This window comes from Cryptomeria japonica, chromosome 1 (genome assembly GCF_030272615.1).
Source record: "Cryptomeria japonica chromosome 1, Sugi_1.0, whole genome shotgun sequence".
In the NCBI taxonomy this organism is placed as follows: Eukaryota; Viridiplantae; Streptophyta; class Pinopsida; order Cupressales; family Cupressaceae; genus Cryptomeria; species Cryptomeria japonica.
In genome coordinates, this window is record NC_081405.1 from 2,251,415 (window position 1) to 2,278,993 (window position 27,579).

The 27,579-nt window shown below is 38.8% G+C and overlaps 1 protein-coding gene across 2 annotated transcripts in view; it reads right to left on the minus strand.

Moving 5' to 3' along the window:
• Positions 1 to 364: 364 nt before the first annotated feature.
• LOC131036667 (dynamin-related protein 3A) overlaps positions 365 to 27,579 on the minus strand; it is a 128,626-nt gene continuing 101,411 nt past the window's right edge. For both annotated transcript variants that reach the window (XM_057968612.2, XM_057968611.2), the window contains exons 18-20: positions 1,658 to 1,710; positions 1,454 to 1,553; positions 365 to 1,333 (exon numbers count right to left, since the gene is read on the minus strand). In XM_057968612.2, the coding sequence (XP_057824595.2) occupies positions 1,307 to 1,333; positions 1,454 to 1,553; positions 1,658 to 1,710 (180 nt within the window). In that variant the 3' untranslated portion in view covers positions 365 to 1,306. The remainder of the gene's footprint in view (positions 1,334 to 1,453; positions 1,554 to 1,657; positions 1,711 to 27,579) is intronic.

The following is a 27,579-nucleotide window of genomic DNA, read 5'->3' on the forward strand; positions in this document are numbered from 1 at the left end:
TCCAAACCATGCATCTACAATTTATTTTTGTGATATAGCCAAGATCAAAACTAGAGGAGAGAGAAATACCTATATTCGTTCATCTGATTATCATCTGGCATCCAATGAAACCATGTTTCATTTTCAGGTTCAACTTGAATTTTATTCACTTATTCAACATTGGCAGACAGCTTTAGAAGTAGCACCATCGAATCGATAATGGAACATGATACATCTTGCAACCATCAGAACTTATTTGGCTTCTCATTAAAGTGGCCTAAGAGTTGGAGGAAATTATAAACTAAAACTATGGTACAAATATTGGACAGTAACAAGTAGATAAACTTATCTGTTAGCCATGCTTGCAGACAACCAGGAAGAACACTAAATCAACAATGCAGTGTCCCAACTGATATCTATTTGACTACAGTTTGTGGTATATAAGACCGATTTTAAATATCTTTTGTTTATTAGAGGCTACTGCAACAAGTGTTTTTAGACACTTAGAAACCAGCATCTTTCTATGCAGTAGAAGCCATTATTACAGATATTCTTGGGGAAATCAGTATGGCTGACAAAGCCGAGTATGTAATTTTTCAGTGAAAACATGTGAATACAGATTCTTTCATCTTTTTAAATAAATAGCATGAACCAAAAATCGAAAAGGAATCATGCAAAAGAATATTACAATATGGAATTTCTGTTACTCGGTGAGGGGAAAGATATTAGAGAGAAATTAAACCTACTGAAGATCCCTGATCCTCCTTGAATGGATGACTAGATTATAGCCTAAAGAGATCAAGAAAACATGATTTTCTTAATTGCTGGGAAGCCATCCAATAATCCAATGAATGTAACAAAAACTTAGATGACCTGATAGCCTGCAGCTCAATCTCTCAGATGACAATGGACATCATTATGCAAGCAGTTGTACCGGAATCTGATATAGGCCTAAACCTCCATCACAAACCACGTGCAACTGAAACTCTATGCCATAGCAGACACAATCCTTCCAAAGAGAGAAAATGCTGAGTGGGCTTTACATCTATTTCTTAATTGACAGCCACTAAACCTGTTACACACCCTGAATATGCCGAGCATCGTTAAACTGTACAAGGAAGTTGGATGGAGACAGTTGATCTCCCAAATAGCAACAAGTCGCAGAAATAAAATATTTCTTGGTGAACCCCAAATGTGATGGAACCGGAAACAACCATCCAAGTTGGTTCTGATTGAAATCAGCAATGAATAAACGAATGGAGGAAACTATGATAATCACAGAGGCCCGTGTTGTCAAGTCAATACTCGATCATTTTGATTGCATGCGTCAGTCTAGAGACAAGTCATCCAATGTCTGAACAAGCAAACCACACAACGGTAATTCAACAACAAATATCCAACCAAAAACAGCCTTTACATCCACCTTGAAAATTATAAGACTTAACACAGCTAATCAAGTCAACATAAAACTTACACAAACAGCTTGCTGTAGTACTTGAAGAATGTTTTTGAACTGTTTTCTCTTTACTGCTATGTCATCTCGTTCCTCCAGCATTTTTGCAAATAACTCCTCCCTGCACATAAAAGATATTAGAATGATAGTCAACAATACCTACAAAATTCTCATTGTGACTACTGTCAAATGAGAGCAACTAAAATATTAATTACTGGCATTTACCTGTACAATTCCTTTATAAGGACGGAGTGCAATTCACGCTTGACATTGTTCACCTAGCAATATCACATCAATAAGTGAGAATATTCACTTTCTCAACTATGACTATCACCATCAATAATGGGAAACAAAACAAGACTATAATTAGAGGATCATTAGTCTTTCAAGGTGCCTTGAAAGATTTTCAAGCATTGCAAGATAATTTCTGAAAGCCTGCAACTGAATGAAGGATGATGAAACCAAAGTTTGAATACCATACAAATATATTATTCATTTAAGAACATTTCAATCTTAAAAGAATGAACAATGAAAAGTACTAGTTTCCCTCAAATCATAGCATTGGATATTCCCAAGCACATAGACACAGGAAAATGTTAACGCCACCATCATGGTAAGCTGACCTCCCAACTTGAGATTGACCTGTGTCACTCTCCATTACGTTTACCAATGATATTAGACCTATATAGAATGTTGTTTATACATACAGAATTTTGTCACTTCACTGTTGCCTGGGGATACATCAGATACCAGATAAATATATATGAAGTGAAATATGACATAGAACAGATTTTGTTGACCATGCAAAATCTACAGGGCAACAAGGGTAATGTTACCCTCCTGTTGAAAAATTCATTATGGATTCCTTAAAAAAAGCTAAATTGATGAAAATAAAATTTTAAAATTATATCTGAATATGGTTTAAACTGAAATAGATTTTGACTTGCTTATTTACAGAACAATAGCAGAGATGCATATACAAGCAATTAAGATTTCAAACTTTGTAGAGCCTTATAAAATCAGCAAATGATCATTAACACAAGTTCAAATGGAGATGAATCTTAATCTTGTGCAACTTTGGTGGAAAGATAATAATCTTAATCTCTGAATAACACGAGTTCAAATGGAGATTAGCTTTACAATCAAGATATAAGTTCTTTAATATTATTTAAGAAACAACAACAGCCCAAATGTAAAAGAGCTACCAAAGATTTTATCAATGAAAAGTTCAAATGAATATTTCTATTCTAACCAATGAAAACAGTCATAGCATGTGTAATGTCCTTAATCCAAAATATTATATTACTCTTAAATCTGGAAAATAGATTCAAAAATATTAGACAAAACTTCACTAAAAATACCCAAACTAGTTAGCTACTCTTGCACAGAAAGGGCTAAAGTTAAAATCGAACTTTATAGATCATTACTGAAAATGATTTTTCTGATATGTGCTTCCTATAATCAGGCAGCAAAATTAATATCTTCAAACTCCACTTTATAAGCAAACCCCACACAAATCTGAGTTACCAGGTTCGGCACACAGGCAGCCCGTGCCCAGTCCAGGTCCACCCAAGTTCGGGTTCGCACCTGGGTTTGGGTCGGGTTCGCCATTTGCCGCTAGGATTTTTCATTTGATAATATAATGAAGAAAAACTTACATATAGATTGGTTAAAGTTTTTTAATTAATTCATTGATTATTATATATTATTATCCCGAACCCACGAACCGGGTTCACATCCCCAAACCCAAGCCCAAACCCAAGCCCAAACCCGAAACAGTATCTTAGACAAAAACAGTTAAAACTAAATACCATCAATGGCACTATAAACACCACAAACTGATATTTTTTTTATTTCTAAATGGAAAATACATATATATGATTTGATACAAGATTAGTAAGAGCAACAAACCCCTCGAAAGATATCTGGAATTAGTGCAACAACAATAAAGCCTTGAACACAAACAATGGAAAGCTGCTGAAATCTTGAACACAAATCCGGATGAAGTTGCTCTATGTGAACAATGGGGTTTCGTCCACCATCCACCTGAAACTCAAGGGTTTCCATCCAGAAGCCTCCAATCTCCAATGGGTTTCCGTCCATTGAAGAAGTTTGAAGAACATGAAGTTCATACAATGTGAAATTGACAAGTAGAAATGGCATAAAAATTCATTCCCCCAAGTATGCTTTGTATTTATCTCACCCTTGGCGAATTTGATGGGAGAGTCATTAATTAAAAACATTACAAATTCCCACTACACTCTTGCTTGCCAAATTTGCTCTTGGTGGGAAATCATTAATTAGAAATATTTCAATTTCCCACTCCAATCTTGCCAAATTTTCTCTTGGTGGGAAAGACATTTCTTAAAAATATTTCAATTTCCCACTCCACTCTTCCTTGCCAAATTTTCTCTTGGTGGAAAATTCATTAATTAGTAACATTTCAATTCCCACTTTATTATTGGAGAGAAAGTCATTAAATAGAAATATTTCAAACTTCCCATTATGGCACAAACTCAACACCCACTAAGTGTTTCCAAATATTTTAATTTAATATTTAAACATCCTTTTGATATTATAAATATTTGGAAGTTCATAAATATTAAATTAATTTTCCCTAAGCTTGTCCAATTATCCCATAGAAGAATAAAATGGGTTAATATTGACCAAAATCCAAGTTCTAACAAAAGGGGACATGACAAGACCTCCCTCCCAAAATTGCTTGTCCTCAAGCAGTTACAATCATATCTCCCAAGGTTATAGTGCGAAAGTGATTTATCATGATAAACTGTATGTCAAACCTTGATCCTGTTCTTATGTGGTGCAACATCTTTTGCCAAGGAACACTATGCCAACTTGAAGACTCAAATTCTTTTGTACTAATGTCATGAATCAAGCAGCAATAACCATGAATTTTAAGCTCTTGGATGTGTAAATATTTGATGCATTATTTCTCATATTGCAACTGATCTACACCCTCCCACAAAGAATTACCCAATGCAGTTTTTTCCATCTTCCTTCCTAGCCTTCTGAAAACTCTCTAAACAATGAACTTGAGTTGAGTGATATTGATATAGCAATCACAAAGGTGTAATCAGCTTACTAATGCTATCAATTGATATGTGATACATCTCCATTCATTTTTCATCATTATCCTTTCTTTCAAAACCTTTTGTCCCAAATGAATACATGCACTAGCACTTGACAATTTGTACCATAAACACTTGAAACTTATTATTGTGCCACAAATCACTCAATGAAACTGTTATAACCATCAATGCATCCTTCACAACAGCAATTACACAAATTGATAATAATTACCCCCTTTACCTTTGTGCGATACAACCTACTAGAAGCAATACCTTTTGTTTCAAACTTTGCCTCAACTTAAAGGATGTCATATGCAACTTTCAGATCCGGTTTATAGTAGCAATATGATACCTAGGGTACAAGAGTTAGCACCATATAGTAGCAACACATATAACTAATGACACACTTGTTGTGCTGTGCACACCCTCCCCGTTTCCGACAAGGATCCCCTCTCTTTTCTTCCGCCTTGCTAGCATGTGTGTGTGTGTGTGTGTGTGTGTGTGTGTGTGAGAGAGAGAGAGAGAGAGCGCTTGGGTGTATAGGGAATTAGGGTGTAAGACTAGAAGCGTGGGAATGAGCTTAGATAGGTATAAGTGCATTGGAGGTTCAAGCCCAAACCTAAGTCAAGGTTCCTTATGGATCTTAGGATCTCTTTATGCTACTATAAAGAATCAAGGTGAAGTCCTAGCATAGGGGGGAATAAGGTGAATGCAGGCAAATAGTTCTGAAGTTGAGATCAAAATGCACCCTCTTCCAAATTCGGTCTTTGGGAGAACTTTTGGCATCTTTAAAATCTGCTCAAGCGAAAGTGATCTCCCCAAAATTCGGTGATTGGAAGAACTTCAGGAAATGCTGCCATGACCAAGTTTCATGGACCAAATATTGGTGGTAGCATTAAAGGTGGGATTAAGTCTTAATCTCATAAAAGTTCCTAACCCCGAAATTTTGACCGAAGTTCTGACCCAAAACAGATTCGATGGTAGCAGTAAAATGGGGATTAAGTGTTAATCCCAAAAATGTTCCTAAAGCCAAGGTTGGGACCGAGTTCCACCCTCCACTTTGCAAGTTCGGTGTTTGCATGAAAAATTGGAATTAAGCATTATCCCTAAAGGGGATTCCATGTACCAAATTTATTCAGAGTTTGATCTTAGGTCCAAGCAGAGGCAATCCCAGGCAAGGTTGGAACAAGTGCAAATTCAAAATTCAATGTTTTTGAGCTCTGAAAATCAGACAGGGCACTAATCCAGAAAAACATTCCCAGCACCAAAATTCTTCCCAAGACTTAAGTTCTGGCCTAAAGTTCGGATATAGCATGAAAAAAAGGAATAAGTGTAATGGACACCCTAGAATGCCCAAAAACTAAACCAGCCGCTAATAGGAATTTGGTCAAACAGTTTGCAGCCAACTCCTTATTTCACCGTTTAATGTTTAAACCCCTTATGGCTTTGGAAATGAAATGCTTGTTTGTTTTTATGTCTTTGCATAGATTTGAAATCACATAACATGAACAAGAAGGAAACTACAATAATATGCAAACTGAAGATTGAACTACTGCTAATAAGATGTTATTTTCAGAATCAATAAAATCAAATACATGGCAGATTATCAACTCACTAATTATTCCAGCATTATTGACATAATACTCCAGCAATCATTTTCAATCTTGCTGCTACAGTGACATGAATAGTACCCGCGTGAATAGTGTTGTGGCAATATTAATTTGTCTTTAATAGGTCCAATATCTTCATAAAATCATCTCCTCAAAATGGCATAAGCATCGAACAAGTAGGGAAGAAGATATGAACAAACATTAAATCTGTCTGTAGCTGGAAATGCACCCAATCTGCCTGATAATGAAACTGATAGCAATGGATTCCAAAGGCCAAACCTCAGGGGAATGACGTCTAGAATGTCACAAGAGATGATAGACGCCCTCTAATACCAAGAACGGATCTGCAACTCACACATACCAATTCTTCTCATATTCAACATGCTGAATGAAGCCACAAAAGCTTCCTTTTATTCTTTCTCCAAGGGATGACCCAACTCACTTGAGCAATGTGGGATAAAAGATGTGCAATATAAAACATATTAAAATATTCACTTATGTCTCCCTTGGGTGCCCCTTTGATTTGCACACATCCCCATAAAATAAAAATTAAAGTAACACTTTAATATTTTACAATTAAATTAAATGTTACTTTAATAACACTTTAGGCATTAAAATATATTAGCAATCGGACTTCGAATAGCACGAGTGATAGCTCGTCAGAAAGCTCTCGCCGAGGAGTATCGAATCCAATCACCAAAACTAGCCTCCGTTGTGTCTTGCTGACTTACTAAAAATAGTAAGTATGCCTGAAATTAAGTAAATCAACTCCGTTTTGGCCCAAACTGGAAATGACTAGGCCAAAACACTCCAGGATCCCCTTAAACCCTTCGTTAGCCCTCGAGACCATGTAGAGATAGGCTAACGCACATACACTTGGTCAACTGCTAAAGTGGGGTCATTACAATAAGCCTTAATCCTAAGAGGCTTCTTGACACCAAGGTTCAACCCGAACTTTCATCCCAAACTCTGAAATTTGATACAAGCACTAAAAATCAGAAAAAGCCTTATTCCAAAAAGGCTTCCTAAGACCGAGGTTTAGCCCCAACTTTCTCCTTTCAAATAGGATTCATTGGTCTAAGGGCCTGGTACTAGTCCAGTTCGATTTGGGTACGGGCTTGGTCCGGTTTGCCTGTGGGTCTGGCCAAGGTTCGTGCCCAGGTGAACCAGTTCGTCTGGAGCGAACTAGGACATATGGGCACCCAAAAACTTTTCTTTTTTTCAATCTGCCACTTAAAATCTACTGATACCACAAAATCTTACAAATATGTCTCTGACTTGACTGATAGCATTAAATTTGTGGTGAGGATTGGATTGTGAAGGATACATGCATAATCATGTTCAAGTGCAATGAAGCAGTCATCGGCTAGGAGGGACCTCAAAGAGATCAATCCAGACCGGTCAGCAAGAGTAAACACAACGGAAACACTAGGACATTATGGAGGCAATGCAGAACAGATTGAATTATATCATGAAAACTTATTACAACCAACCGGTAACAACATGGGTTACAGTAACTGGCTCACAGGCCTGCTAAAACATGCTCAAAATACAGAACAGGTCACAACCGGGACCTCAAATCTTAAGATCTATCTTCTATGCTCAGTCTAACTTCTTTGATTACATTCTAATGCTCTATTACAATGATATAATTCAATCTGCTCTGCATTGCCTCCATCATGTCCTTGTGTTTCCGTTGTGTTTACTCTTGCTGACCGGTTTGGACTGATTTCTTTGAGGTCCCTCCTAGCCAGTGACTGCTTCATGCAAAGTACCCATTTTCAAGTTACAAAACACACCCAGTTTGATCAAGGTGTTGGGTACCACCAACATGCACCCTTTATATAAAAACAACCTTATTGCTCCTTACCATAGGGTTTACAGTTAATCTTGTACATCCTCACTCTTCCAAAAGAAAATAACATATTTTTGTTTTTGCATTACTATATACCAAAAAGTGACAAAGGAGACTCCAAAATGTTAAAAGAGTACCACAAAGGGCTTTAGAATATCCTCAAGATCCCAAACCGGAGCATTAATAATCAATGTGAATGGTTATCAGATCTATTGGTACAATGATCAGAGAACAACATTGGGGTGAAGAACATTCAAATCAGAATGGTAGTGCCAAACGACCATAGAAAAGGCTATAACACAAGGCATGGGAGGTGTCAACACAAGTTAATCCTATACTTGAACTCAATATTATTATTTTGATATTGATCTTAATGTATGCTATGATGGTATGATCATGATGCTATGATTACAAGTTTATGGTGGTTTTGTTGTTTATATGATGAAATGTGACATTCTAATCTTAATTCATGATATATATATATATATATATTTTACATTTCTTTTGTACTAACGAACCCAAACCCCTTTTCAAAATTTTGTCGTACCAGCGAACCAGGTTCTCGAACCTGAACCTGAACCTGTATCTGAACTGACAACTTAGAAATTCGGTGGTTTGACACAAATCAAGAATATCTCTTATTACTAGAGTCCCTCTTGAGCCCAAGTTTCATACCGAGTCTCATCCTTTCCTTCCCAAACTCAGCATTTGCAGTGAAATCAAAATCAATTTAGTATTCTTTCCTCCCCCCCATGTTTCGAACTGAGTTCCCAAATGCCTTCCTAAAGGCCAAATTTTAACCAAGAGGTCTCAAGTTTAGTATTTGCATTAATGTTGGGATTAAGCCTCTATTCCCAAATGTTCTTTTAACACCGAATTTTGTGCAAATGTTCCCAATCTGATTCCACCAACCAAGTAACCAACCTTCCCAAGGTCAAGGGTTTCCTTGGATTCTTGAAGGTCCTGATTTATCTATTATGATTTGTGGCCGGAGCTTTAAAATGCTTCGTGGTGATATAAAGGTTACTTGTTTTTGTAGATCAAGCGCTACAAGGATTCAGGGTAAGGTGACCACCAAAGGAATCCGAGAGATGGAAGGATCAAAGAGATAAAGACCACCAACAGGGCCAGAGGATGAAGAATGCAACACACGGGATCGATGGTATGATCATAGAGCAGTGCCAATGAAGAATGTGTTGTAGGTCCTTAGACAAACTTGGGGGTGAAATACCACTACTACAGTGCCGAAAGTCAAATGATGCCATTTCCATAACTCTGGAAAATAGTGACAAGACACCAGAATGCTCCAGGGGGCATGCAGAAATGAAGAATGAACAACTAGGTCTGAGCTGGAAAATGATTTATTGTAAAAAAGGGGATTATTATATTGTAAAATGACTACCTTTTGGCCCAATTTAATGCAATTCAAGAGGTGGGCCAAAAGTTAGTTGTTCACCCAGCTACCAAGTTTGTCTTTTTGTGTCTTGAGCCTCGTGTACTTTTGTCTTCTAGTGGAAATAATTGAAGACAGTGGGAAAGTAGTTGAAAGGTGGTTGATGGTTGTTGAGATCATTAACCAAGTGTTCTTAGGGTTTCTCGAGGGCAGATCTGGGCCATTGAATGGATTGAATCCTAGCCATTGATTCAAAATGTAAAATCTATAAAAGGCCAGTGCCTCTCTCATTGAAAGGGGTTAGAAAAGAGGTTAGAATTTTAGAGAATTAGAGGGTTAGAAAATAGAGGTAGGCATAGATATTAGAAGTGGAATTAGGAGTAGAGTAGAAATTGTTGAGCAGAAATTGTTGTAATGGCAGTTAAAGCAAGTGAATAAAGCATTGAAGCATGGTGTTTTGCCATTTGCTTTCACTTGTTAGCATGGTTTCTCTTCATTTAGTGTTCAATGATTTTAAGGGTGAAGTGTGAGGATATCTGATAGATTTCTGGTTCATACCATTGGAGGTTTGCTGATTGTAAATCTCTATGCATGGTTAGTCTGAGCCTATTATTGCTCTTAGTTCAATTGTGAATATTTGTTTCAATTGCGCTAGAATTGGGTATCCAAATGAATATTCATGGTCTGAAAATCTTCTATTCCCCCTTTGAGCTTGTACTATTTCTGTGGAGTTGTGATTTTATCTTTGGCTAAGCAGGAGCTAGTTTTGTGTGAAGTCTATCTATCCACAACACCAGCCATTACTATCATTGTCCCTAGGTTCTCTAAATCTTTCCCCCTTTTGCTATTTATTAGCCAATTTGAGAAGCAAAGCATCACCAGATTGCCACACCAGATGTAAGCCAGCTTGTTAGATGCATAAGTCCCCTTGAGATCACCAGCAAATCACATCAGCACTGAGTTATCCTGAGCACAATCAAGGCTTGACATTAGAAACCTTAAGGTTATCCTATTTGGACAGTCAGAAGGCATATAGGATTTCCTTATGCAAGAGAGAGTAGGATGTAATCAGTGCATTTTATTCTGCATTGACAGAAGTGCTGAATTTCCCCATCAACAACACCATCATTGAGGATTTTTTTCCAGATACTCCTGAAGCTTTTGATAATGGTAAAAAGTTGATTTTTGCAACATGATGGACTATTATAATATTCATGTAATCCTCTACAACAGCCAATACATTCATTATGAACAAATATTTCATTCATCTTTAAACAGCTAAAATACATCTTGTAAAAATACACATCAATCAACCCATCATTCACCTCAACTTGAGAGATGGTATGTTCATCTTCATTGACTGATCTATAACAACAAGTATTCCATAGAGGGGCAGCAAATAACATCATGCAGTAGCAGTATTTGCACCGCCATTTCCCAAAAACTAAGTCTGCAATCAATTATTCATTTTGGTAGGAGACCATGCTCCTTCCATGTCCTTTCACAAGTACAAACTGATCACCCAATACACTTTCCAAAGAGATAGTGGCAAGTACATCATTACCATAAACTCAAATCTGAAAATGACTTCATTCTTTATCGATAAAGACCTTCCAAGTACCTTTGACAGTCTTTATAATTCCATCTGAATTTTGGATTCTTGCATCACCATAATCAATTAAGAAGTGACCTTGTTTGGCTCCCCTGCATTTGACTCATAAGCTGCAACCATTGAACCATCGTCACATTATTTTCCGTATGCTCATGTATGATCAATTTGGATTTCCAACCTATTACAATTTTTGGAAAATATTAAAATCTTCTATCATATGTAGAAAACCCATTTTCTGTATCTTTTAACCTATTGTTCTCAATTTGAAATGAATCCCACCTTTGTAGTAATAGAGTCCAATTACCTTCTGCTGAAACAACACATTCTACTACAAATGGATGTGAGAAATCTAAAATGAAAATTACAAAACTTGAGTGGGTTACCTTCATAAGCTCATCAAATGCTTAATGTTTTTCATTGTCTTGCAAATATTGCATACTATGTATATGACCCAAGTATGGAAGCCTTGTAACCTTCTTGCTTTCCACAGTAAGAATATCAATGTGATTTTCTGCATTTGGCCACCACCTATGATCTTGTCTCCAACTATAAGGCATAGCTCCAAGGAGTGACCTTAGGCTGCAAACAATGAACTCATCTTCTTTTGCAAAGCTAGAAGTTAGTGAGACACCTCCATGCTTCCACTGCACTATTCTGATGCAACAAGAAGTTGACAGTCTTGAGTTGTGAAATGATTTTGTAAATATGATATTAAAAAGATCAAAACTTTGTCTTCATTTGTTTCATATTCGTACTTGGATTCCATGCTCTTATGTACAAAAAACTTTGTACCTTTGGAGAATGATCTACCATTTTTGTGTTCTCTTCATCATGACAAAAAATTTGTGGTGACAGAAATTGAAAAATCTAAAATATTTTTATACTTTGGGCTGCCAACAATGAGCTCAACCACCTTTGATGCAGTAAGAATACCCTCAACATGTATATCCTTGTCACTCAAAACATTTTCTTCAACTGCATGTCTATCCATCATGCTACTATGAAAGTCAATGAATGGATCACCCTTTAAGAGTATAAAGGATTGGGCACATTCCTTCACCTTTAACTCCCCAAATCTAACAAGTAAACCTCTTTCTTTTTCGACTTTATCATTGTTTTGCTGACACATTCCATAATTAAAACTTAGTAAAACTCTTTCTATTAACAAAGGATTTTCACCTGCAACTTGTCTGTTGCGTTTAGTTGAAACACCAAGATCCCATAACATCATCCATGAGATATTTTGAAGTTGAGAGAAAGGATTTCCCTCCAATTTTGCACCCTTCATCTTGTCTGTCATCAGAATGCTTCTGATGATGATTAAACATATGTAATGGCATGGAATGAAGTTGATGTAATAACTCTTCTCTACTATCATCTCCTTCATTCCATGAAATATTATAATAGAAATAATTGATGCTTTTACCTTCCATTGATGATGTCAACCTCCTCAAAATATTTTTAGCAACACCCTCATCCTTGAAATGAAATTGATTAATATAGAAAGATTGTAATATCCCCTGCTATTAGATGACTGAAATGTGTAGGGAATATTGACAAACAGTTGTCAGATAACCTTCAATCTGCTGTTCTAGTTTTCAGATTGAATAACTTGCGTGTTATGCAGTTTTGGACAGCTAGTATAATTCTGCGTGTTATGCAGTTTCCTTTGGTTTGCTTGTATGAACATATAAATGCAATGAACTAAAATACATTACTGATAAAGAAAGCATGCCATCATCCTATTCAGCTAATTGACACTTTGTCAAACAATTGTCATGCATCCTCCGATTTGAACTACTTATACAACACATATAGAGTTCTCAACTGAATTATTTATTCAATGCAGTCCTGATTACAAAATACTTAAGAAATGGCCAAGACTCTTGGCTTACACTAAAATAATATTCAGAATTTTCTAAGTACGATGGTAGCCAACTAATTCATGCATACATAACTGAAACAATGCCAAAAAGAACCTGGATGAATCACTTAGGTGTGAGGATGAAGAAGCAAGAAATATTGATACTCCTTATGCTTTCTTTATGCCAAATCGACCCCTTCTTCAAAATTGCCCCTGTTCTGATATGAAGGCAAATAACAAATAAACTCCAGCTTGCATGTCCCCTTCTAAGCATCAAAATGCATCGTGGGCTTCCCCTAAGGTGAATATTCCAATCCAATAGTGAAATCGATGCACAAACTAGGAGTTATGACCAAAATCGTGGGTCTGGTTGGTCTAGTCAAACCTTGTATCAGACCTGATATGTGACTGATTCCTCCTCCAAATTCACCTCCAATGTGCCCTAAGGAATCGCCTATCCTTTCCCAATATTTAGATGCAAGCATGGAAGTCATTTCTCCAATGAGCTGAAGTATTCTCCCAAATCGGCTACCATGAATGCTACTGTCAAACCACAATAAACTCATGTATGAAGGACTGAGGTATCCTTCACTCACAATTGCAACCCTTCAGAGGATCTTTCACCACTTGAGTTATACAAATCAAAGGGAGGTATCGTTTCCAATGACCAATAATCTACAGAAACCCTTGGCTCCACAAGTTCATAACACAAGAAGATGTCCAATATGCCATGATCACAACATGAGGCTCATCCCCTTTTTATCCTTTTCCCACACATGAATTGGCCTCCTTCTAGAACATTCCATTTTAATAAAATAATATTTAATTACCTCCTTAAAATAGTCTTTTAATTGCACTTTAGTAAATATTAAAATATTTCTAAAATATAAAGTGCACACGTGACATCATACATGAGAACACATTATCTCACCATAAAACCATGTAAAATAAGATGTGAAGCTATAAGTAACTGCCAAGACGACCCTCTCAACAACTCCTTGGCCTACGAGGGTCAAATAATAGGCCAAACTCCACGAATGTCTGCGCACTAATGAGAAGGGGACATTACAGTCCGCCTCTCTGAAATTGTTTGTCCTCAAGCAATCTCAATGCTAGATGCTACAAAATCTCCTCACTCTCCCACGTAGCATTCTCAACTGGCAATTCCTTCCATTTGATCAAGTATTCCTTGATAACTCTGTTGATTTTAAGGTAGTGCTCGTTAACCATAGGCAAACATCAGATCTGTTGCCTTCCCAACCATAGACGATAAGCTCTTATCGTCACCCCCGAGCACGCTACATAAATTTCTCACCATCAATTGATCTGCTTGTACATGAATTCGATCTGCCTAATTATGATTGAACTTGCTGTCTAATCTCGGTTCCATAGAGGGAAGACCACATCCATATATATCCGTCGAAAGGAGATATCCAAGAGTCGGCTCTCATCAAGGAGGCACAACCTTCATAAAGCATCACATGCCTTCAAATGAGGGGTGGCGGACTTTAACCAAAAGTCGGCCCCTTTGAAACAAATCTGATAATCAAACACGATAATGTATGTTTAATCATTAAACCTGATAATGCATATGTGACTTAATAAAGATATTAAAGGATTAATATAAAATGATAGATTCATCAAATGTGTAAGGCCAATAGACCATTCACACATTTGATCTTGCTGAATCGGCCTGTAGGATTTCTACCAACACTATATCATCAACACTCCCTCTTAGCTAGGGAGGAATCCTTCTTAATCTCTACAAGTCACATCACCTCATCGATGACTAACATAATGACTACACTCATGTGAATGAAAAAAGCTTATCACCTCATTGTGATGTTTGACCACAATGGCTACTCCCAGAGGGTGAATACACACAAATGCTAAGTCATGTAGTCTCTCACATGACATCCACCATACATACTCATAGAGGGTGGAACAAGGGTTGGCACCTCAAACTTCTCTCACAGAGAAGAATGCACAACAAGGGCTGATACCTCAAACTTCTCTCACAGAGAAGAATGCATAACAAGGGCTGAAACCTCAAACTTCTCTCACAGAGAAGAATGCATCTCCACCATGCCTACTCGCAGAGGGTGGATCCACCATACCTACTTGCAGAGGGTGGAACGAGAGCTAGAACCTCAAACTTCTCTCACAAAGAAGAATGCACAACAAGGGCTGATACCTCAAACTTCTCTCACAGAGAAGAATACATAACAAGGGCTGAAACCTCAAACTTCTCTCACAGAGAAGAATGCATCTCCACCATGCCTACTCGCAGAGGGTGGATCCACCATACCTACTTGCAGAGGGTGGAATGAGGGCTTTCAAAGAAGAATGCATTAACAAGGGATTGCACCTCGAACTTCTCACAAGAAAAGAACTCATTAATAAGGGATTGCACCTCGCAGTTCTCTCTTACAAAGAACTCATGAACAAGGGATTGCACCTCAAACTTCTCTCTCTCAGAGAAGAACTCATTAACAAGGGCTTTCACGTCAAATTTCTCCATCACAGAGAAAAATGCATTAACCAAATCTTCATGATGACATGGCTCCCTCTGAAGCTAAAATGTCAGGCTCCCTCTGAAGCTGAAATGATAGGCTCCCTATGAAGCTCAAAAACAAGCTCCCTCTGCAGCAAATATCCACTTCTGATCTCTTCGTCCAAGGTTACTTCTGACGATATATCAGACTCCCTCTGAATGTTGATTCTTCCTCTACGAAGAAATACAAGCAATCTTCCTACCTTGAATAGAGATTCGTTAGTGCCTGAACCTTGGGTAGAGGGACCACCAATGAAAAGCATAATTCTGGTAGCAGTGCCAGGCACACAAGCCCCAACAGCCCTGTCGCCACGCTGAGAGCAGTGCCAGTGCAACATGCAGCTCTTGCATCCGTTTGCGCCGCCCACGGATCCTTCTGCAACTCGTCCAAAACCAAATTCAAAGTGAATTCACACTGGGAAGCTGGCAACAAGAAACGGGCAATGCTCTGAGCAAAGAGGTTGCCCTTGATGTTGATTACATCGTCAGCAAACTTGCAGATAGCATCAAGCGTTCTATCAATCTGCTACAGCAAATTAGGATTGGGAGCAATACTAGACTTACTGAGCCAATAATGCCCGACCATGCAGCCCTCGTCCGGATTGGCAATCGAACCAGCCTCAACCTCTTCCAAGGCCTTAAAAGCGCTTTGAAACTTGGGTTCCATTGCCTCCACGAATTCATTCGTAAACCCAATTCGGCTGACATCGATATACAATCCGAGCTCCTTGTGCTGATAAAGCCAATCCAAGTACCGATTCCACAGGGTTGTAGGTTCTGTCTCTAGCCCTTCTTCTTCAAAGAATTTGTATTGAGCCCAGAAACCTCTCCAGCCATAGCAACCCGAGTTCAAGTCACAAGTCGGCATCTTTCAACGTTGACAATGCCGAGCTTTGAAATCTTGGGCGAAATCCTGTGATTGGGTAGCAGGCAACTTTTTACACAGGTTGTTGTCTGCGTTCCCCCATAGAACTTCAAACGAAAAGGATTTTGGACCATCATACTTGTTCTCGAGGCCTGGGGAGACTCGATCCCTTGATTGCCACCTGATTTGTTTAGATGCCTGACCGACGCCACTATGAAGGGCGGAGGTCAGCAAGTGTAATCGCTGCATTATCCTCTATGGTTGCCTTTCGATCTAGAAGAGATCATAAATCTGCAATTGTTTTTGATTGAATTTCCCTTGAGAGTACAAGATCTACCTTCAAGCGATTATCCTCTATGGAACCTGGCTCTGATACCATGTTGATTTTAAGGTAGTGCTTGTTAACCATAGGCAAACATCAGATCTGTTGCCTCCCCAACCATAGACGATAAGCTCTTGTCGTCACCCCCGAGCATGCTACATAAATTTCTCACCATCAATTGATCTGCTTGTACATGAATTCGATCTGCTTGATTATGATCAAACTTGTTGTCTGATCTCAGTTCCATAGAGGGAAGACCACGTCCATATATATCCGTCGAAAGGAGATATCCAAGAGTCAGCTCTCATCAAGGAGGCACGACATTCATGAAGCATTGCATGCCTTCAAATGAGGGGTGGCGGACTTTAACCAAAAGTCGGCCCCTTTGAAACAAATCCGATAATCAAACTCGATAATGTATGTGCAATCATTAAACCTAATAATGCATGTGTGACTTAATAAAGATATTAAAGGATTAATATAAGTTGATAGATTCATCAAATGTGTAAGGCCAATAGGCCATTCACACATTTGATCTTGCTGAGTCGGACTGTAGGATTTCTACCAACACTATATCATCAACAAACTCTTCTCCTCAACTGTTTCTCACTGACATCCAATATAGCCTCAGGTACTTATATTAGCTTACCCTCATCATCTAAGGGTGGTAAAATAGTGGAAGGAGTCACATGGTGTCCTAATGCCTTTTTGAGGCGTGACACATGGAATACATTATGCACCCTACTATCTGTCGGCAACTCTAGCTCATAAGCCACCTCTCCCACTCGTCTAATAATCCTAAAGGGTCCATAGTAGTGTGGCTTAAGCTTCTCGGCACCACTCTTCTTGAGGGTAGATTGTCTCTACGGCTGCAACATCAAGCATACCATATTGCCTACCTCAAATGAACGCTCAACTCTCTTTTGATCTGCATACTATTTCTGCTGATTTTGTGCCTTCTGGATATTCTCTCAAAGAGCCCTCATGATATCCCCAGCACTACGCATTTTGTTGTCACTCATCAACAAATCAAGAAAGCTAGGCACCTCATACCCATACAAAGCCATGAATGGTGTCATCTAAATAGAAAGGTGGTAAGTGGTATTATAGCAATATTCACAAAGGTATATCCACCTAACCCATCCTTTCTGTTGCCCTAAAATGTAATTCTTGAGATATCCCTCCACCCATTTACTAACTATCTCTGTCTACCCGTCCATCTACTGGTGGTAGCTGGTACTCGGAGTGAGCTCAATCCCACAAAGTCTAAAAAGCTCTTGCCAAAAATGGCTCATAAACCGATTGTCTCTTTCACTAACAATGCTCCGAGGTAACCCATGAAGTCTGAACATCTCACGGAAAAAGAGCTCGGCTACCTATGTAGTTGAATATGTAGTAGCGATCGGAAAGAAGTGGGCATACTTCATCAATCGATCAACCATCACACAAAGAAGAATATCTGATTTCAGCCCCTTCCAAGTGAACCTCTCCTGTCTCTGTTGATATGTCTTGAAGTAGTCGGGATGTCCTGCCATAGGTGTATCATGAAAGAACTTCATCACTATATTCTTCACCTCCAATCCTGGGGTCAAAAATATCCTCCCTTTGTAAATGATAAGATCATTCACAACAAAGTATTTGTCATCCTGTACCGACCCCTCAATAATGCCTGAAGCCCAAAAGTCCTTGGAATATTCTGCCACAATCAAATGCCTCCAATCATCTGAAACCTCTGCCATGGAGCTCAAATGTGTACGGCGAGATAAAGCATCAGCAACTACATTCTATGTTCCCTTGACAAAGGAAATGTCAAAGTCATATGACTTCAGCTTGCTCACCCATTTCTGTTGACGATCATTGAGATCCTGCTGCCCAAGGAAATGTCTCAAGCTGTTATGGTCTGTTTTTACAATGAATTTGGCCAATGAATGCATGATGGCCAACATTTCCTTATCATAAATACTATAGCTCCTTTTGGACCTCTCAACATCCTGCTCTCAAATGCAATCAGATGCTTGTCCTGCATAAGGACAACTCCAATTCCCTCACCTGAAGCATCACACTGCAGCTCAAAATGTTTAGTGAAATCCGGCAATGCAAGTACAGGGCAAGTAGTCATGAGACATTTGAACATCTCAAAGCATTCATGTGCCTCAGGAGTCCATACAAAAGCTCCCTCCTTAGTCAAATCTATAAGTGGAGTTGCGTGTCACGAATATCCATTAACAAATCTACGGTAGAAACCACATAAGCCCAAAAACCCTCTAAGTTGTGTAAGATTCACAGGTGTAGGCCACTCCACAATTGCCTTGACCTTATCAGGATCCATACACACCACTTCAGCACTGATGATGTGGCCTAAGTACAGCAACTCTGTCATGCCCAAGTCACACTTGGATTCCTTGGCATACAAAGATTCCTTGCCAAGAATCCCCAAAACTATATCAAGATGTGCAATATGTTCCTTCCATGTTTTGTTGTACACTAAAATGCCATCAAAGAAGACCAACACAAATTTCCTCAATTGTGAATGGAATACCCTGCATATCATGGACTAAAATGTACCAGGTGCATTGGTTAGCCCAAATGGCATAACCACAAACTCAAAATGCCCACAATGATAATGGAAAGTTGTTTTCTCAATATCCTGCTCCCTAACACGAATCTGATGATACCCTGACCTTAAATCAATTTTGGAAAAATACCGAGCACCATGTAGCTCATCAATCAACTCATCAATCCTAGGGATAGGATACCCGTTTTTGATAGTCTTCTTATTCAGCAACCTGTAGTCAATGCACATCCACAAAGTACCAACCTTTTTCTTGACCAAAATAACGGATGAAGCAAATGGTGACTTACTAGGTCGAATATGTCCCATAGCTAGCAGCTTCTTAATAGTTATTTTCTATTTCATCCTTGAGCCGCTTAGGGTGCCTGTAGGGAGTGACTATCACGGGCTTAGCTCCTTCCTCTAACTCGATGATGTGCTCTATCCCTCTGTCAAGAGGTCTACCAAGTGGAATCTCACTAAAGACCTTATTATGCTTGATCCTCAATTCTTGTATGTCAGGGGAATAAATAGGCTTTTGCCGCTCTTCCTGTGTTGGCATCAAAACATATCCTACTGCCCACTCAACCATGTCATGGCGTATGAGACGTTCCATCCTCCTGAAAGAAATAGTCCTGCAACTAGTGTCTCTGAGTTCTTTCAGCACATGTGTTTTCCCATCCATCTCAAATCTCATTTCCATCTCACGAAGGTTGAGGGTGAATATTCCTATGTCATTCCCAAAACCATATCTGTGTCTCCCATGTTCACCACATATAAACCTGCCTTGAACTCATAGTTATTCAAGCGCATGAGCAGATTTGAAATCATTTTGTGACACTTGAGAGTGTAACCATCAACCTTCACCCGAATTCCCTCAAAATCCTCAATGCATATTGTTGCATCTCTCAACAAGTCTAGCATCAATAAAATTATGTGTGGCACCTCTATCAAGTAGAGTGATGATTTTTTGACCAGCAAGAACTCCACGCATCCGGAAAGAACCTTCACGCTAAATGCTAGTGAGGCGTGCCTCCTTAAGTTTCACTTCCTCCTCTATTTCCTCATCATGCTCAGATTTTTCTGACTCAAAATCATCATTTTTTGTCTGTTGATTAGATTCTAAATCCTCATAAAGAGTCCACATTGCACAGCTAGATTTCCCCTTAGGTCTATTGGACAATCATGGTTTGCATCATAAGGCCCTTAGCAATAAAAACACAGTTTCTTTTTCCTCAAATCATTGTCTCACGATCTAGTGGGAAGGCTGCCCTTTTGTCTTGTCTTTCTTTTTGGGAAATTTCTTGTTGTCACAATAGGAAGAGGATCCTTTGGATGAGAACTTGCTGGAAGGTGCTGCAAACTCCATGTTTCATGCCTTTTTCATTGCCTCTTGTAGTGATGGTGGATCAAAGGCTTTCAAACAACCCTTCAATGGTTCCATTAATCCTTCAATGAATAGCACTACCAATCTCCTTTCACTAATATTAGGAACTATGACTGATAACTGTTGAAAATCAGCAACATATGCTTCAAGAGATCCATGTTGCTTTAATTGTGCCAACTCACGGAAGCTTACTTCAAGGTCCTTGACATTAAATCTTTCAATCAACCTATTAGCAAATTCATCATATGTGGTAATAAGATTGTGACCAAGAGTAATCAAACCGTGGTACCACCACTCATGAGCAGCCCCCTCTAAATGTAGTGTAGCAGACCTTATGGCATCCTCCTCAAGCATTGGTCTTAAAGACAAATAGTTATCAAATTTTTGCACCCATGCCCTAGTTGTACACTTATTACTCCCATCAAAATATGGCATTGTGATCTTACCAAGAGCTTGTTGATAATCTGTCCTTGGTGGAGCATAATGATCATTCCTTCCACCATTCCTCCTATTCCTTTGATTCATGAATTGATCAAAGGTCCATTGTTCTCTCAAATCCGGAGGTAAAGAACTATATTCCATGTAAGCTTGCCTTGCTTCATCACCAAAAGGAGCAGCTGCAAGTAACTGTAATATCCCAACTTTGAAATAGAATTTATTAATAAATGATAATAATAAAATTAAATATGATTAATTAAAAATTAATTGAGTTAATGAAAAGTCAAAAGACATGAAAGGAAAAGTTGTGACTCCCTCAACAATGATATATAAAAGGGAGAAGAAAACCTCATTTGAGAGGTGGGATAATTTGGTAATGAGAAGTGCAGATCTAATTTAAATAATAAGTGCAGATCTGATTATGAAAGGTTGTGTCCCTTTCAAATGGTAGAAATAATGAAGAGTTGCACTCTTTTAAAGGGTGCTAATGGTGAAAGGGTATGTCTCTTGCCAAAGGGCATACATGATGAAGAGGCGTGACCTCTCCCTCAAATTGAGAGATATAAAGGGAAGGAATCAAAAACATCTAGTGACATCACCATTGATAAGATCAGATCAGAATTGTTATCAAGTTACAGGAAGTAACATTTGTGTTCTTTGTGGTATGCCTCCCAATCTGTAGGCGACATCTACAGTGCAAACTCCAACTGCAGGCTACAATCTGCGTACAGGTAAGAGGGGTTAAGAAGTCTTAAGGTATATATGTGTGTGGACGTGTGTGCCATACACACATATATATTAATGCATTTTTATGAATACATATATCTCTAATGATTACTTATATGAATGTAGCAATAAAGATAGAAATCTATGTAGAATATGTATGTATATTTAGGATCATTAGAAAGATTAAAGAATATGTAAATGAAGACGTAAATTATGGAATGGAAAATAGTAATGAATTATAAAATGTAATATTAATGTGATTATATGATGGAGGCTATAGGGAAGAAATTCCCTTAGCCTAATGGAGGGATTATGATAATCCCTGGTAGGCAGTATATACTGAATATCTATATGCATATATATGGCTTAGTTGACTAAGTTCATCCAAGAAGAGACGGATCTGGCCAGTCCCCTCTGATGGACTTGGATGATGAGATGCATCATCCAAGCCAAGGAATTGACATATGGTCTTCCTTGGATGGCTTGGGTGTAAGAAGACAGGAATCGAATTAACCTTCGATTTCCTGGATGGCTTGGGTGTAAGAAGTTACATCCAAGACAGGAATCGAATTAACCTTTGATTTCCTAGATGGCTTGGGTGTAAGAAATTACATCCAAGACAGGAATCGAATTCACCTTCGATTTCCTGAATGGCTTGGAACCAAGATGGGTTCCAAGAAGGCGAGTTTCACAGCTGCCTAAGGACATATCTCCGTATGGCATTTGTATCCTTTTTGTTTTTAAGAATTGAAATTAGTGTTAATTAAGTAATTGAACTTTAATTGCAAATTAGAGTAGTTATGTATATATTTTTGTTGTGTTCTAACAATCTGTTTTGCAAGACAATGATCTCTAACTAGTAGGGACATTACATCTTCCCTTGGTGTTAAGGTAGGAAAGAGAGGCCTAGAAGCTGATCCTCTAGTGTTAGCAGCTTGGTGTACAGACCTTTCACCATCAATATTTCTATTATTTTCATTGTTCCCACTATGTTCAATTGTGTGATGTTGATAGAGATTATTATTTATTTGTTGTTCCATCTTTCCTAATAAGCGTGACATCATGTCAAGCATAGTGTCGAATTTCCTTTCAATTCTTGCATCCTTGTCTTCCTCAGCCATTGTCTAAACTATTTTGCCAGTATCCCTTTCCCTTAAAGCTTCTGAAAATGTGTATACGTCTGGCACTTGTGGATTTTGATACTGCTGTCTTCTTTGTTCCCTGTTATAATACCTCATTTCTCTTGCACTCATAAACATAGGATGGCAGGATGATATCTCTTATACCACTATAATATCTCCTGCAATTGGATGATTGAAATGTGTAGGGAATATTGACAAACAGTTGTCAGATAACCTTCAATCTGTTGTTCTAGTTTTCAGATTGAATAACTTGCGTGTTATGTAGTTTTGGACAGCTAGTGTAATTCTGCGTGTTGTGCAGTTTCCTTTGGTTTGCTTGTAGGAACATATAAATGCAATGAACTGAAATAAATTACTGATAAAGAAAGCATACCATCATCCTATTCAGCTAATTGACATTTTGTCAAACAATTGTCATGCATCCTCAGATTTGAACTACTTATACAGCACATATAGAGTTCTCAACTAACTTATTTATTCAATGCAGTCCTGATTACAAAATACTTAAGAAATGGCCAAGACTCTTGGCTTACACTAAAATAATATTCAGAGCTTTCTAAGTACAATGGTTGCCAACTAATTCATGCATACATGACTGAAAACTCAATGAAAACAATGCCAATCGCTTAGGTGTGAGGATGAAAAAGCAAGCAATATCGATACTCCTTATGCTTTCTTTATGCCAAATCAACCCCTTCTTCAAAATCACCGCTGTTCTAATATTAAGGCAAATAACAAGTAAACTACAGCTTGTGTGTCCCCTTCTAAGCATCAAAATGCATCATGGGCTTCCCCTAAGGTGAGTGCTCCAATCCAATAGTGAAATCGATGCACAAACTAGGAGTTATGACCAAAATCGTGGGTCTGGTTGGTCTGGTCGAACCTTGTATCAGACCTGATATGTGACTAATTCCTCCTCCAAATTCACCTCCAATTTGCCCTAAGGAATCGCCTATCCTTTCTCAATATTTAGATGCAAGCATGGAAGTCATTTCTCCAATGAGCTGAAGTATTCTCCCAAATTGGCTACCATGAATGCTACTGTCAAACCACAATAAACTCAAGTATGAAGGACTGAGGTATCCTTTGCTCACAATTGCAACCCTTCGGAGGATCTTACACCACCTCAGTTATGCGAATCAAAGGGAGGTATCGTTCCCAATGACCAATAATCTGCAGAAACCCTTGGCTCCACAAGTTCATAACACAAAAAGATGTCCAATATTCCATTATCACAACATGAGGCTCATCCCCTTTTTATCCTTTTCCCAAACATGAATCGGCCTCCTTCTAGAAGATTCCATTTTAATAAAATAATATTTAATTACCTCCTTAAAACAATCTTTTAATTGCACTTAAGTAAATATTAAAAAATTTCTAAAATATAAAGTGCACACGTGACATCATATGTGAGAACCAGAGTTACCCGGGGACGCGTCCCCAACCTGAAAACCCCCGTCCCCGTCTCGGGGACGTTTCGGGGACTTGGGGACGGCCAGGGGACGTTTCCCCCCGTCCCCAAATTGCCCTATATTTTTAGGGGACGTCCCCGAAACGGGGGGACGCCTGCCCTAGCCTTGGGGGACGTCCGTACGTCCCGGGGACGGCTGGGGACGGCTGGGACGTCCCCAATCCGTCCCGGGGATGGCTAGACGTCCCCCTTATCTAAGGCCATTAATAAATATTAAAAAACTAAAAAAAGTTGTATTTTCAAATTTTTTAAAATTTTTTCTAATATAGGGCCCCTTATTAATTCAAATCAGAGAAACGAAAATCGCCCGAAATCGCCCAAACTCGGCGAGTCCGAGTCCGAGTCAGGCCAAACGAGTCCCAGGGGCTCGGACTCGGACTCGGCCGAGTCTGGAGAGTAAACTCGCCAGACTCGCCGAGTTGGCGATTTTGGCTCAAAATCGCCAGACTCGCCGAGTCCTGAGCCCCAGACTCGGCTACTGGCTGGGTTAATAAAATGACAAAAAAAAAACATTTTAAAAAGTTTTTTTAAAAAGTAATAAGTTTTTTTGGAAGGGCGAAATTTGACATTTTGGTCTCTCCGTCAAGATTATTTTATGGAATATAACATTTAAGTATAAGTTTATACTTTAAGTTATATTCCATATATACTGTCAGGATGTTTGAGAGTGGTTTCGGGCCTCCAGGAGTTATATTGCAAAATCTAGTTTTTGGAGGATTCTTCAGTTTTCCAGACTTAGTCAAATTTCAGGATCAGGACATTCCAGACTTAGCCAAATTTCAGGGCATTTGAAGATCAGGTTGACATTCCAGACTTTATCACTCACCAACTTGACCTAGCTCGGACCTTCAAGAATGATACTCACTCACCAAGCAAGACCCAATTAGCAACAAGAGCAAAACCAGGCCCTAAGGAAGACTCTCAAAGAAACCCTAATTCAGACTTGTAATAAGTTTTTTTGGCCTCGCGGGGCGCTGCCCCTCGACCTCGCCCTGTATCGCGACAGGAAGCGCGCAAGGGGCGCTGCCCCTTGACCCCACCTTGGGGGCACTGCCCCCAAACCCCCGTCGAAAAATATGGGGGAAACTGTGTCGATAGAAGTAGAGAAAATTTAACCTCCGAGTCTGACATTGATTGGATCGACCAGGTAGATATAGAGGTTGAGACTGTAGCCATGGCAGAGGAGGAGCGGAGAGCACGAGCACAGACAAGAGATTCAGAGGCAGATAGTGACACGGATGTTCCTAATGTTGGTGAGCATGGCATGGTGTCACGGGGAGCGGCTATGGCAGTCGAATCATCCAGGAACTACCTTAGACGCCTTCGCAGGGGGCTGGGGCCGGATGGTGCAGGCTCCTCTGAGCCATAGACTTGTAGTTGTATTTACCTTTGGTATTTGTATGAAACATTTGATGATGATCATATGATGACATGGATTTTTTATTCCATGAGTTTTGTAATATTGTATACATTTGACAATATTTATATATCTATGTTTGTTATTTTCTTCAGCTACAATTTGCGTTTATGCTTATGTGATTGATGTATACTTGTGTATGTAATCAAATGAGCCGAGTTTGATGATGTTATTGTGTCTTTAAGGTGTATTCAATAAAGGGTGCATGAAACAAGTTTTAAATCTTAAAAAATCTCTAAATTTTTTGAGTTTTTCACTTTCCCGAGTCCAGCCGAGTCTGGAGCCGAGTCTGACGCCGAGTCCCGAGTCCGAGTCCGATTTGGCCTTGCCGAGTCCGAGCCGAGTCCGAGTTTCGTTTCTTTGATTCAAATTGTTAGTAAAAATAAAAAAATTAAAAGATAACATTAATTTAATTCATAATTTTGACAATGAAACTATATGGCAGCAGTGTAGCCTTTGGGCATTTTGACACAGAGATTAGAAAATCGCCCAAAAATCGCCAAACTCGGCGAGTTAATAGAAAAATAACACCCAACACCTTTATGAAAGAATAAGTTTTTTTGGCCTCGCGGGGCGCTGCCCCTCGACCCCGCCCTGTATCGCGACAGGGAGCGCGCAAGGGGCGATGCCCCTTGACCCTACCTTGGGGGCGCTGCCCCCAAACCCCCGTTGAAAAATATGGGGGGAAACCGCGTTGATAGAAGTAGGGAAAATTTAACCTCTTTGTTTTGACATTTTGTATGTTATTTTTTTAATATCTATTATGATATGCATATTGACAATGTGAATGAATTGAAATTCTGATTTATGAATGCATAATTGCATATTGTCTATTGAGTATTAACAATGTTGTATGTTCAGAATTTACATTCTAAAATGTCTTCAACTTTTCATAGTATCATACACATGCCATTTCCATGTTTTATTGTTTTCATATGAATATAATGTATGTATGCATGCTTTATCCATGTTTTCATATGAACATTTAGAATTTTGAAATTTTCCTATATATTTTAAATATTTCCTATATTTTAATAGCCGTCCCCTTTGCCGTCCCCCGCCGTCCCCAAATTTGGCAAAAAAATTTGCCGTCCCGGAAACGCGTCCCGCCGTCCCCTGCCGTCCCCGTCCCGGAAACTCGGGGTAACTTTGGTGAGAACACATTATCTCACCATAAAACCATGTAAAATAAGATGTGAAGCCATAAGTAACTGCCAAGACGACCCTCTCAACAACTCCTTGGCCTACGAGGGTCAAATAATAGGCCAAACTCCACGAATGTCTACACATTAATGAGAAGGGGACATTACAAAGATTCATGCAAATCCTCCTAGACGAAGTTTCCAAATTCGGCATGCTCCTCTTTTGAAAAGTTTCAAAAAATTAGCATGAAAGTCTTCTTATTCTACCTTGTTTTCATTGCCTAGAATATCAATGGCTTCAACTTTTGACTCTGATTTTTCATCTTTCTGTAGATATAGTTCCTTTAGTTGATTATCTTGGATCTCCTCCTCCTAATTCTTTTCATGTGTTTCTTCATCCTTTCTCCATTGCTCTTCTTCCTCTCTAGGCTTCACAAAGTACTTGTCAAAAGATATATAATGTCCCCTTTTAAAGCATCAACTATTTCTAGAAGTTAGCCTATGACTTTGGTCCCCATAGGCTAACATGGTGATTAAAAGACTCTTGTGAAGGTGTTCTATGGCTCTTCAATTGACCTTTTGGTGCTTATCTCAATGTTCTTCAGCCTAGTGTCCCAGTTTATTTGTGGCGTGCTTCCAAAAATCATTAAGGACACTTTGATTCACACTCACTATTTTTAGTAAGTACTTGGATGTTTTGCTCATACTT